The sequence below is a fragment of the Canis lupus genome, chromosome 2 (assembly GCF_048164855.1).
Source record: "Canis lupus baileyi chromosome 2, mCanLup2.hap1, whole genome shotgun sequence".
Lineage (NCBI taxonomy): Eukaryota > Metazoa > Chordata > Mammalia > Carnivora > Canidae > Canis > Canis lupus.
Genome location: NC_132839.1, coordinates 41,082,305 through 41,096,378, shown reverse-complemented (window position 1 = coordinate 41,096,378; position 14,074 = coordinate 41,082,305). Strand labels below are relative to the sequence as shown.

Sequence of the window (14,074 nt, the reverse complement as noted above, 5' to 3'; positions counted from 1 at the left end):
CCAATGAGAGCATGAAAGTCCAGCTCTGTTCCACCCGAAGCCACCATGTGTCCATGCCCTGCTGTAAAGCCCTCAATTGCTCATAGGGGCCCACTATGGCTTCAGAAGCCTCAGGAAGTTGGTAGGAGCTGGAAAGTCCTAGAGGGGGGCTCCAGAGTCTTTGTCTGGAGATAGAGCTAAGGCAAAAAAGGCCTTTCACAGGATCCTTTGTCCCCACACCCTCAGAGGGCCCTACGGCCTCAGGGGGAAGACCACACATTTGACTCAAGCTGCTAAACTTCCATGAAGTGCCCACTGGTATGTTCGGTTTGTTGAGAGTTCATTCTACGTAGGTTCTGAGTTCCATGCACAATTGTATCCAGAACATGGGAGACAGCTCCTGCCAGCAATCTTTTTTCTTTCCCCCTAAGCATCATCAAAGTGAAGGGCAGCTTATTCTGTACTTGCTGAAGGACAGGGAAATTCCTCTCCTGTTAGCTTGTGAGTAAGCCAGTCCTGACTGCAGGCCAGGGAATAGCCATGGAAGAAGTCAGAGGCCAGACCCCCGAGGGCCCAGGTGCCACCAAATCCCAAGACCTCCTCCAGGAGAGAGCGAGCTCACCAGAGATAATGTAGACAATCAACCTCTCACTCTGCTTGTAGGAGGCTAGGCAGCCTGCCTGCGCTTCAGCGGCCAATCTGTAATCAGGGGGTCAGATCAGCCCATTCCTGAGCCACCTTTGCACTCCATTAGGCTCTGATACTTAGAACTCGGTGCCCATCAACACTGACTCTTCTCAACACCGTGGGCCAACACGAACATTGGGCCAACTTTCAACCAGGTGATGAGCTAAGTAAGAAGCTAACCCCCTGAGTAGGGAATTGAAAGAAAGAAAAAGAATACTCCTTGACAAGTGTCAGTTACCCTACAGCATGCAAGGTGGCCCTGGTCTTGTGACAGGCAATGGTTAATGCACACATGATATGAGCAGGGAGCTAAGCTGGGGCTTTCTTCCTCTAGGGCCTAGGGCCCCTCAAGAATGGAAAGACAGGTGACAGTCCCAGGAAGCCCCAAAAACTAGAGGCAAAGTGGTATGGACACGAGCATGTATTTTCCTTTTCTTTCCTCTGGAGAGAGAAAAAGAATCCAGAACTTTCATCAGCTTTTCAAAGGGGCCTGTGATTCCAAAATGAGTATGAGCCACTGAATTCAGCTAGGCTCACAGAAAGTAGATCAGAGCTTTCCATGTGAGGAATTGAGAAGTGCAGTAGCACTTACGTTCTAGGGGTGAGGAGGGGCAGAGGGACCAACCTCCCAAGCAAGCAATGCCTGGACAGCCTCTTTATAGCCTGTCTCAGTAAGATGCCTGAGCCCCCCTGAGGGTCTCACCTTGGGGTAGGGTAAGGGATGCTCGGCTGCTCTGGCAGTTGCTCAGCTGGAAACCCAGGAGCCAGGGCTCCTGGGCCCTGGATGAAGGAGAAGAGAAGGAAGATGAACGAACAAAATAAAGGGTATTCTGAATCAGTGTAGAAACCCACCACCCTGTTCCTCCTATGTCGGGGAGATGACTGGGACCTAGCCCCAAATCCACTTCCTCACCCACAGCCATGGCTGAAACAACATGTAGACCATCTCCAGCTCTTGCCATCCAAGCTGCATTACACAGGCCACGAATGTTTCACGTTGGTGAGACATGACAATAGTCATTTTGCCCGTTTTAGAGAATAGGAAGTGTGAAAGTACTTTGGGAAACTGACTCTCTTCATTCATTTGTCAGTTAGTTCTTACTCTGCTGAAAGAAAAGAGAAGGTATCCCTGTACCTCTGAGTTATCACCTGCCTCTACTCACAGACAACAGGGCAGGTGGCTAGAGCTTAGCTCCCCACTGGTGTTCACCAAGTAGACCCTGGTCAACGTGCCCAGTGTCCAGCTGGCATTGTCAGTCCTATCTTCATTGTGGGCTTTAGCAATACACGATGCAACATGATTAATTCATTCAGGCCCTTTCTAGGATTTTTGTCATCATATTACAAAGGCAGGCCACAAGTCACTTCTAAAGTCATTACATAAAAAGAAGGGGATAAACAGATGATAAGAGATACAACTTGATTATGTGAACCTACTCTGTGCAAGTTGAGATGTTTCAATAAACATTTACTAAGCATCCATCTACTATCTACTGATTAATCTGCTAGACTCATAAGGGAATAAAACTGAGATGTGGCCTTGGCCCTTGAGCACTTTATAATCCACTGGCAAGCGATATGCTCATGTGCTTCTAACTATAAGTTTGTCTATCTCAGGTCAGCTTACCTTCCCATTGCCTCTCCTTGGGGTCCAAAAAACTGAACACTCTCCCCAGGCTCATGTTCCTGGCACCCTTGGGCACCATCTGCGGCTCCTGCTGACCCTGTCCCTGTCCATTACCAGATCCCAAGCACACTAAACCATTCATCATTTCCACCAAACACTGCTGTGTGCTCCTGTGTGCTCCCCACCTGGGCCTGCAATCTTGGCACTCTTTCCAAAATGGCCAGGAATCAGATGTTTACAGGAACAAAAGGGAGGAGGCCGTGGTCAAGTAAGTCCGACAGCTGCTGAGCCAGACAGGCTTCATTCCTGCTCTTGTGTGTACTGGGACACTTCTCCTACACCTGTGTGACCACTAAACCCTTCAAGATGGTGCATCTCCTGTGACGGTGGTCAGCTTGGAATGCATGCCGGATGTAGAGCCCACACCAAGACTCTCTCTGGCCCTGCCACTGCTAAGCTTGAGTGTTGGACTGGGACAAGTGAAGGGGGATAAACAGACATGACCCCTCCACTTCTGGAATCCAGTGAGGAAGTCTCACAAGTCTAGAATATAAACATACAACTGTAGGAAGAGCAAGTTAAGTCAGAGAAGATGAGCTAACTTCTGGTGGCAGACAAAAATAAGCTGAGATGAGATGATGAAGAGACACAGTGGGAAAGACAGTCTGTACAAACTCTGCAGGGAGAAAGAGCCAGTGCCATCTGAGGAGGACAGGACAGGCCAGTGTAGCTGGTGTCCAAGGGCCACAGGGAGGACAGAGAAAGAAGGACCTCCCAATGGGGCAGTGGGAGCATCACACGTGTGTTTTATAGGATCTCTTGGGAGAGGGAGAGCAGACTGGTGAGAGGCAAGGAAGCACATGGCAGGCCAGTGAGGAGAGCAGGGCAGTGGTCCAGGTGAGAGAAGGCAGGGGTGCAGGTGGTGACACAGTATACGGGCATCACAGAGTTGTGTAGGAGGTAAAACAAATGTGGGTGTGAGGGAGGTTACTGCTCATGCTATGGATGCAGATGGCGCTTCTGAGACGGGGCAAGGTCAGAGGCGGTCAGTTGGGTTGGGGATGTGTGGACTTTGAGAATCTATGAGGCATCTAGGCAGAAGCATAGAATGTGCTAGTGAAAAAATAATAAAGGTCCATCTTTTAAACCATATTTTAATATTCTAATTTTTGCCCATTCATAGTAGCCATTCCACTCTACCTGGCCAGGTCATACTGACAATGTGAAGAGACAGCTGGAAATTTCTTCTGTCGCCAGATGGACAAATCCATCAGTCCCTGGGTGGCAGCCCTCCCATGCCCCCAGCCCGCTCAAGTTCATTGGCCCCTGAGATCAATCTGATCACTGACTGTCTATGTGCTTGGATTTGCCAGGAACTTTTTGTTTGCACTTTGAATGGCTCTAGCACACAAAACTCTCAGATAAAATTCCATCTGTGGTTAATGGAAAGATCTGCCTAAACGTTGCATCACTGCTGGAAAGAAACCTGAGCTTTGACTAAACTCTGGGGGCAGAGTCCCATCCTACAAGACAGAATGCCTACCCTGGTCCTAGAAATCATTTCCAACTTTTGAGCTGAAAGCACTGAAATGAAGCTTCAAACTGAAGGCTCCCACCGCCCCAGAAGGAGCCACAGAGGGCCTGCCTTATAACATCTTTATCCTTCCATTTCTGTCATCAATCTGGCTGAGAACGGAAAGGAAGGGAAGGGCTGAACCACAGTCATCACACTAAAATGTAAGGGTTGGAAGATGCAGCCAGCCATGCCGAACTATAAGCCAGCTTGGAACAAAATCAGAACAAGTAATTTAAAAAAAATTTGTGAGCCCTTACAGCCATTGGCTGATGCTTCTGTAGCATCCACCCTTCTCCAGACTTTTGGCAAAAGAACAAGTTAAAAAACAAATGCTTTCAGTTTGCTTAAATGACAGCCCTTGGAAAAACCCAGTGACTGATACTGCACGCGGAGAACAGTCAGGCTGTTCTCCCAAGGAGGAGGCTGATCCACAAAGCACTTGGAGCAAAATGGCCCTTTTCAAGGGTGGTTGATACAAAACAAAACAAAACAAAACAAAACATCAAGTAAAGGTAATTAAGAATGTAAAGAAAATTACAGCACAATTCTGGTACAGGGTTCATGCAAAAAGTAGCTTAATAAATGTCCATATGTACACATGTGCGTGTGCACATGGGCAGCGAAAAGAAGTCTTAAATACTCCTTTCCCACTTGCGTTTTGTTTTGCTTTCTTTTGTGAGGTTGGGGTGGATTGTAAATTCCATCCCTTATCAAAGCGCTTTTTTTTTTTTTACAATAGAGACTGAAGCTAATTACAATAAAATACCATCTGCATTCGATCGCACTGTACCCAAAGCACTGCAACATTCATTTCCAGTACGGTCATTCAAACTCAATGGCAACTTTGCATTCCAGTGTCTCTGAATAATATTAACTCATCTTGTCCTTTCCTTACTAATACTAATCACACCATCTCCAAATGCCTAGATGCCGCAGAAACGCTTCGTTGACGTAGGAAAGCATCCTGGTGTGCTGTGAGAAAAAGGTGACACTCAACACTTGTGTAAAACAGCTAGTTTTGCTCAATATTTAATCAGAATGACGAGGCAAAATAAATATTAGTTAGTCAGCCTGACAGCTAATTGATTTGTTTTGTATTCAACTAGACTGATTTAAACAGAAGTATTTCACTTGTGATTCCGAATTCATAATTGGTTCAGATGTCTCTATGTTTTCCCTGCGGCTACAAATTTAATTAGTGCTGCAAGAGAGCAGGAGCCAATCGCGTGGAAGTCGCAGGCAGGGCTGGAATGTGCAGGCTGTTTACCTTTTCTCTTTCTTCTATAGTGGCAAGACGCTTTGATAGCAGCCCTGCCAGGAGCTTATTAAGAAGCTCTTGTATAAAAAGGACTTTTATTTGAAAAACCTAACTGCCATAGCCTTTGCTAAGAGAAAGTCCATCCTTCCTAATCTTCCCTTCAAGGACACAGCTGATCACTGGGAATGGTTTGCCCTCAGTTCCAAACTGAATGTAGGGCTCTGAATGCACCTCATATGAATGAGTCTGGCACCATAGATGCTACTGCGAAGGTGGGTCTGGACACTCCCACCCGGTGCACTCAAGCCTGCCCGGGCTCCCTCTCTGCTACATCGGACAATCTCATGCCCAACTCCTGTGCCCTAATCTGCTGGGGGCTCACCCAGGGCAGACACCAGCTGGGTGGGCATCTCTGCCTCCCCTGGGGCACAGAGCCTAGTATCCAGCAGGTGCACAATTAATATTTGGGGAAGAAAGGGAAATGTAGTCAAGTTGAATACCTTTGAATGTTGTGGTTTTTTTTTTTTTTAAGATTTTATTTATTCATGAGAAACACACAGAGACAGAGAATGGCAGAGACACAGGCAAAGAGAGAAGCAGGCTCCATGCAGGGAGCCAGATGTGGGACTTGATCCCGGGACTCCAGGATCACATCCTGGGACAAAGGCAGGTGCTTAACCTCTGAGCCACCCAGGGATCCCCGAGTGTTGTTTTTTTTTAAAGATTTTTTTTTTTTTTTTTTTTACTTATTTGCTACAGAAGGAGAGGGAGAAGCAGACTCCCTACTGACAGGGAGCCTGATGCAGGGCTTGATCCCAGCACCTTGAGATCAAGACCTAAGCTGAAGGCAGATGCTTAACCAACTGAACCACCCAGGCACCCCTGTTGTTTTGTTTTTTTTAAGATTTATTTATTTTGAGAGAGAGAGAAAGTGAGTGACACTAAACACAAGCAGGGGTAGGGGCAGAGGCAGAGGAAAAAAATCTCAAGCGGACTCCATGCTGAGTGCAGAGCCCAATGTGGTACTCTATCTCATGACCCTGAGATCACGGCCCGAGCTGAAATCAAGAGTTGGATGCTTAACTAATGGAGCCACTCGGGTGCCCAAGATACTTTTAAATGTTTTAAAATTTAGTCACTTAAAAAAAAGGATGTCTATAAAACTCAGGTCCTATTTCAACTCTGCTGTAGTTCTAACAATTGAGAAACAGCTTAATTCTCAGAACGCCCTGCAGAAAAGGAGCCAGGAAGTACACTGCCACATTATCTTCTTATTGCATGCTTCTGTTGGGAGACGGGAGCTCCCCCATTCAAACGGCTTGACCTGTGTTGTAACTATCTGTGTGGTAAAAATTTAATAACTCTGAAGACTTCCGATGAAGAACAAGCATGTTGTCTTTACAAGACAGGGCACATTGTTCGCTTGGAAGTGAAACTGTGGACGGCCTGGCAGCAACTCTCTTCCCAGCTCAGAAGTTTCTCGATGCTTTGAGAAATGCTGCTGCTGTGAATCTCGGCATACTTCTTGCAGCTTCAAAGAATCCACATTTCTTTGGTGACCAGCACAGAGAACCCCTTCCACTCAGCTTTACACTGATAGAAGCATCAGGTCTGCTCATCCTTCTCCAATTGTCCCGTTCTGTGGGAATCAGCAACTACTATCTAACTCCACTTCCAGGAGGAAAAAAAAATACACCAGCCCCTTTGAAAAACATTCCTTCTAATTCCGTGGTGTGAACACACGTAGGGATAATCATAGCACCCTATGAGCAGAGGAGATGACATACATTAAAGTGCTCAAGCACACAGTAGTCTCTTAATAAACATCGAATTCTTTTCCCTGCTAGGAAGGAATAATGGGATTAGCATAATGCTTCATATCTATTTCCTTCTATCCACCTATCCATTTAGTCACCCATCTATAAAATCAGTTCAGAAATATGTACAAGGTATGTCTGTCTTTTTTTTTTTTTTTTTTATAAAGATTTTATTTATCTATTCATGAGAGACACACAGAGAGAGAGGCAGAGACACAGGCAGAGGGAGAAGCAGCTCCATGTAGGGAGTCCCATGTGGGACTTGATCCCAGGACTCCAGGATCACGACCTGGGCCAAAGGCAGGTGCTAAACCTCTGAGCCACCCAGGGATCCCAGGTATGTCTGTCTTGTCACAGCTCAATCACATGAATGAGTGGCATGAGGACCACTTTCTCATGTGCTTGAATTCAGAAGACCATGAAGTAATACTCTGGAGAAGGGTGTTTCAGGTACTGTGCCCAGGCCTAATCCATCTCTCTTGCCTACCCTCAGCTCAGCCAATACAAAAGGAGCCGGGACTATCAGTAGGGTGACTTGGGACAAACCAAGAACCCATTTCTCCATGGAAACTTTATTGTAAATATTCTGTGGGAATAAAGAAATAGTACTGTGTGCCAGCTTGGAAGCCCAAACTAACATTTAGCACATTGCTTTTTAAGAGAAGGCGATTTCCACATTTGAAAACTATGATTTACCAATGGCCTCATTTCTTTGTTGCTACTGCTTTTCACATGAACTTCATTTTCCCTCATAGCACTCATCACCCTGTGACAGATCACATATTTTTCTACTTACTGCTTCATATTTCTATCAGCCTGATCACCCACTCCAACGGCGCTGCCCCATAGCTGGTATTCCAACATCACTTGCTGAATGAAAGAAGTCATCAAAAGCTAATTTGACCATCTTAAATTTTTAAGCTTACCAAGTATGTTGACTGGCATTTGTGAAATACTAGTCTCAAATTGATGCAGAGAGAAAGTATAATTAATGATCCAATAAACATGAATTATATGAAAATGTTAATTGTTAGCCTCTTCACAAATTATAATTGCTCTTATCTCAAAGATCACATGAATTTTTAAGAGGAAAACAGTAATATTTACGGCCCAAGTTTTAAAATTCATGGTAACCATTAAGAACATGTGTTATGACAACCACAAAAACAACCATTGACCCAATCTAATTTCATTATTATTAAATCACTAGCTTGAATTACCTAGTCTTTTTGCTTTTGTGGGTAATATTCATATAGTTACCTCCTCTGATTACTGTGTATTTTGCTGGTTTTTAAAGATTTAAAAGATCAACAGGTCTATATTCATTTGACTGTTGCTTCAATTGAAATTCTCAAGTCTGACAAGGGACCAAATATTTCAAGCATTCAGATGGTCTGATGTGTTGCTGCACATCTGTCTTGTTTTATTCAAAGTGGATAAGAAAAACTGTGTAGCATCATGTTAAAATCAGGACTCAGTTATTTTTAGAACCACAGATCCAAACAAAAAGCAAACAATATTCTAGGCCTTAGGAAAGGGTCCTGTCCCGGGAGTGGAGATCCATACCTGGGGATCCATTCTAAGGAAGGTATGAGGGCCTCTGCTACTCCAAGTCGATCTTTTAAAGGTTTTGCTATGATAAAAATGGTAGTAATCTTCCAGGTTTCCAATCTGCAAAACAAGAAGCAGGATGTTTGAGTCAATACAGTCTTTTTTTTAAAGTTTTTTAAAGATTTTATTTATTTGCAAGAGAGTGACAGTGCACAAGCGGTGGAGAGGGGTGGAGGGAGAGGAAGAAGCAGACTCCTTGCCAAGCAGGGAGCTTGAAGTGGGGCTCCATCTCCAGACCCCAGGATAATGACCTGAGCCGAAGGCAGATGCTTAACAAACTGAGCCACCCAGGCACCCCCTAGTTAATACAGTCTTACAGACAGCTTCAAAAATCCTCCATCCCACAAAAAAATCTTTCCTGTCTCTGAAAGACTCATTCTGTTCCCAATGAAAACATACCCTCCATTATGCTTTCCTACCCATCTCTCTGGCCCATATTTAGTGTTTACAAACATGAAGGTAGATTTATATACTCCTTTTGGGATAAACAAGGCAGGGTAGTATTTCCAATGAAGCACATGCTCCTCCAAATCTTGTGGTAAGTTCATATCACTTAAAATTTGTACTCTCTGGGCCAAGTTTTGTAGACAAGAATTAATGTTCATTTAGGGTCAAGCATCCCTGAAGTAGCTAAGTTAGTGTCAAGTCAGGCCTGCACCAAAATATTCATTTCTAAACAAACTCCATCCTCTCCACCCCACGGGTAAACTGAAATATCTAAGAATGAACATTCACTCCCAAGCTTAACGAGGGAGCCAAAAAAAACACGCGGGTCCATCTGCTTGGGGATTGTGAAAAGGTCAGATGAGAACATTCAAACCCCCAGGGCGTCCCAATTTTCTGCCAGGGGTGGTTTGTCGAGACAGATTTCAGCTTGAGGGCTGGACAGAACCAAGAGAAGCAATGGATGTGGCCTTCAGGACAGGCAGCCCTCCTGCCTCAGTGACCCTTGAGTATCAGGACATTGTTCTCAGAAGACCTGTTTCTTGTTCTGACTTTCACTGGTTATTGAAACTGGCTTGTTGGTCACCGTCCTTGAAAGCAGAGTTTTTTTAAATGAGGCTGGACCAAATATTATATAGACTTTCAAGTTACCCGTCTCAGCTTAAACCATCCTAGTTTCTCTTCCAGCTTCTGATCAAAGAGTGAATTTAATACCATTTGTACTCAAGAGTGGCACATGTGTGGTGATTCTGATAGGAACCTGGTTCAAACTCTGCTCTCTCCCTTCACCACTACTGGCCATGTGACCTTGCATTTGCATTTGCAAGGGCATTTGCAATGTTGTGAATCTTGATTCCTTCCGTATAAAATGGGGATAAAACTACCTAACCATTGGAGTTAGGAATAACTAAAGTGGGGGCACCTGGGTGACTCAGTGGTTGAGTGTCTGCCTTTGGCTCAGGTCGTGATCCCCGGGGTCCTGGGGGGAACCTGCTTCTCCCTCTGCCTATGTCTCTGCTTCTGTCTCTCTCATGAATAAATAAGTAACATCTTTAAAAAAAAAAAAAAAAAAGAAAGAAAGAAAGGAATAGAGTCTGCACAACTCACAACCATCTTTGGCTATACCCGCCTCACTCAAGCCATTCTGTCTGCTGTGACCTGACCCTATAAAGGTTAACAGGCCCAGGGAGAGACACTGGACAGACACTCTGAATGGCCACTTCCACATCTTTCCACAAGGCAAGAGTCCTCCAGCACTTCTCATTTCCAGCAATCCTGGGCAGCCTGGCTGTCTCCTATTCCTGAGTGTGAGGAGATACCCATTTGTCCTTAAAATAAATATCCTCCTTTTTCTCTTCTTTTTTTTTAAAGATTTTATTTATTTATTCATGAGAGACACAGAGAGAGAGGCAGAGACATAGGCAGAGGAAGAAGCAGGCTCCTGCAGGAAGCCTGATGTAGGACTCGATCCCAGAACCCTGGGATCATAACCTGAGCCAAAGGCAGATGCTCAACCACTGAGCCACCCAGGTGCCCCAAATATCCTCCTTTTTCACTTAGGTTTACTGCCATATATTCCTGCCATTTACAACGATAGAACACTGAATACTAGGATAGTCATGAAGATTAAATAGGTATCATTTGTATTGTGCTAGAACCTGGTGGATGTCAACAAACACTGGTTGGTGTGGGGAGCTGCGTGGGATTCTTTGTCTGGCTCCTCTCCACGGTGCCTCCATGCCCCTCACTGGGACCAGGTGCTTTAGATTTTGGCCAAATCTAGGTCCACATTCCAGCTTGATCCCTTCCTGTGGGGTGACCTGGGCTTCAGACCCTCTCTTAGTTGCCTTGTGAAAACAGTAACTACGTTACTGTTGTTCTAAGACTTAAATTACATGAAGGGTTGTTCTAAGACTTAAATTACACAAATCTAGAAAGAGCTAGCAGAGTGCTCAGCAGGTAGTAAGTGCTCAATAAATGGTTTTCTGCAATGAAGATTCTCAGTTCATTTTCTACCTCAAGACATTTTTCCTACCATCATAAACCTCATTATTTCGGCCCTATTTTGCACAAAAGCACTTATATTTCTCCTACAGATAAGTCACCTTGCTCACTTCTTCAACAAAGGTAATTGCCGTATGTGTCAAAGCATCCTTCTAATGTGTGCCAGAGCTAAGATTTAGAACCAGAAGCAATAATGGAGTCTTTACTTGGAACAGTATTTAATCAGCCTGTTTGCTTCTATCCCTGCCACCATCCCTGAGAGATGTTTCACAACTTCCGGTCTTTTAACTCTGGGCATTCAAGTCAATTCCCATTCGGGGACATGGAGAAACTAAGAGGTAAATCGAATTTGCTGGCAAAGGGATAAATGACTTGCAGAGCTGCTGACCCTAAGCAAACCCATATCAGGGCGGCCCTGGAAGCCAACAAGCCAGGCCACTGGCAGCCAACCCAAAGGCCATCCACCTCCCTGCCTCTGAGCCACCATGACCATCCTTAGCAACCGTTCAAAGGATCTGAGTTAACAAGAGCTTTTCTCCTTGAGGAATCCATGGAAAGAAGAAATGCTCTCCCACAGGGCTGACCAGGCAGAGCAACAGTGACCAATGCCAAACATGTTTAGAAACTTATGTCCAGCCCAGCATGGGGGCTGAGGGTCTGGGAAGGACTGATTACTCCTGAAGCACAGGAGAAGGGGATACCAGCCAAGGCTGCCTTCTTGCCCCTACAAAGCAGGCTGCAGAAGAAGCTGGAATGTGTTTCAAAAAAAGAAAGGCAAGGGGGTCAAGTCATTGGCTGTTCATAAATCTGAAAGCAGCAAAGGGTCCCCTCTGAGATTCTGTGTACCTCCTTCCACCACCTTGGTAATTATGGAGGAGGGTTCAGGGCATGAGGAGCAGCCACATTCCTTCCTCACAACCAAAGATTTGAGGCCAGATAGTGTCACTGAGGGCAGCATGGGACAGAAAGGGTCACCTGATACTGGAATTACTGTGAGGATAAGAAAAGGAGGAAGAAGAGCCCAGATCCTCAGGAGGGAATCTAGATACCACAAAAGCCTCTGAGTCAACTCCCTAGTATGCACCCACTGTCTGCAGAACAGATTAACATGGTGCCCCCAAAGTATGGCTACAACTGTCCTCCCAAAGCTGTGGTTAATAACAGTTCACAGTAGGGATTGGAACACTATGGCCCATGGGTCAAATCTGGTCTGCCTCCTATTTATCTTATTTTTTTGTGGTAAAACACACTAATAGAACACTGATCACGTTAACAATTTTTAAGTGTGCCTGCAGTTCAATGGCACTGAGTATTGTGTGACCAACACCACCACCAGACAGAAACTGCACCCATTTCATTAACTCTCCCTCTCTGCTCTGCACCAACCCTGACAACCCCCATTCTATTTTCTTCCCTGTGAGCTTGACAGTTTTAGATATCTCATATGAATAGAATCATTTGCCCTTTTGTGACTGGCTTATTTCTCTAAACATGATGTCTTCAAGGTTCATCCATGTCATGACATTTGTCAAGATTTTCCCTTTTTATGGCTGAATAACATTTTCTTGCATATGTATACCACATTTTATCCGTTCATCCATTAATGGACACATGGATTGCTTACTCTTTTTGGCTATTGTGAATAATGCTGCTATGAACATGGGTGTGCAAATATCTGTTCATGACCCTACTTTCAATGCTTTGGGCCTTATATACAACTCATGTTTTTATCAATAAAGCTTTATTGGAGCACAGTCACACTCATTCACTGACCTACTGCCCATGGCCGCTTTCATATTACGATGGCAGAATTGTGTGGTTGCCACTGAGCCCCTCTGGCCCACCCACAAGCCTAAAACATTTCATATGTGGACTTTACAAAAAGAGCTTGCCATTGTATAATTCAGAGCATTTGCTGCTGGGTGTATTTTGGGAGTCCAGAAAAGTCTCTGATGATGAACATGGCTTCTCTAAAGGTTGGGGGCCACCAGGGCACACACTGAGGGGCTCTGCTTAGAAACAGGCATAGCTGTTATGCCAGCACCAGTGCCTCATTTGGTCATTGAGCTGTCCTTTCTCCGGGAACCCTCCTTGTCAGATGACCCAGGAGGTCACTCCCATCAGTCTGACTCATGCTACACTGCCCTCTTCCATGGCTCTTCCCTGGCATAGGGCATGGGTCAGGAATGAGGTTTACATCATGGGCAAGAGGTCAGAAAGGATCAAGGGGTGACAGAGCAGGAGATGGCTGTACCTGGCTGTCATGGAACACAGCCCAATGAAAGTCATCTTGGCTTGGCTGATGCAGCATTACGACGTAGCTGTGTCTTGCTCCCTCCTCCTCCCCCACCCCACCTAAGTCCTTCTCTGGTTCTTACTTTGCCTGCCACAGCACTGTCGACCCCAGTCATGCCCCTCCCAACTCGGGGAGCTACTCCTTAAGATCTCTGGGTGCATCTATGAACTAAGAAGACAAGATGGCTAGGAATTCCCTATTCTCCCATCCAAGTACTAACCAGGCCTGACTCTGCTTAGCTTCCGAGATCAGATGAGATTGGGCATATTCAGGGTGATAGCCTGGAAAGCCCCCATTCTCCAGTAGAGTCCCTGGGGACATGGCCACTGGCCTGGTTAAACTCACAGGACACCTAACTGTTCCGTGGCCCTGACCTACAGATAAGGGTATAGGAAAGAACCATGGGAATGGCCCTCTTCTACACATGGGAAAACAGGCCCAGGGAGTCAAGCCCAACTGTCACCCTCTGAGTTTCCCAATTCCTGAACCAGCAATTTCCCCTCACTGCCCACAGATGAACAGGTGACAAGCTCTGCACCACATGACATAGAGATAACACAAATTAGGATTTGGGATTACTGCAATGCTTTTGGTACACCTTCAGAATCAAACTGACCACAGCTGGAATCATAAGAATGGACAGAAAAATAGGGGCAGCCTAAATACTTTTTGAATTAAAGCAATTTCCTAACAGAGGAAATACCCTAATTTTGATTTGATTTCTGCACTGATATTAAGGAGCTACTCCTGGCTGGGCAGCCCTGGACATTCTGTG

General features: G+C 45.3%; 1 protein-coding gene across 3 annotated transcripts in view; it reads right to left on the bottom strand.

The window, feature by feature from the left end:
* Nucleotides 1–14,074, bottom strand: part of PCSK6 (proprotein convertase subtilisin/kexin type 6) — a 185,238-nt gene that overhangs the window by 128,900 nt on the left and 42,264 nt on the right. For all 3 annotated transcript variants that reach the window (XM_072796449.1, XM_072796454.1, XM_072796457.1), the window contains exon 2: nt 8,511–8,615. In XM_072796449.1, the coding sequence (XP_072652550.1) occupies nt 8,511–8,615 (105 nt within the window). The remainder of the gene's footprint in view (nt 1–8,510; nt 8,616–14,074) is intronic.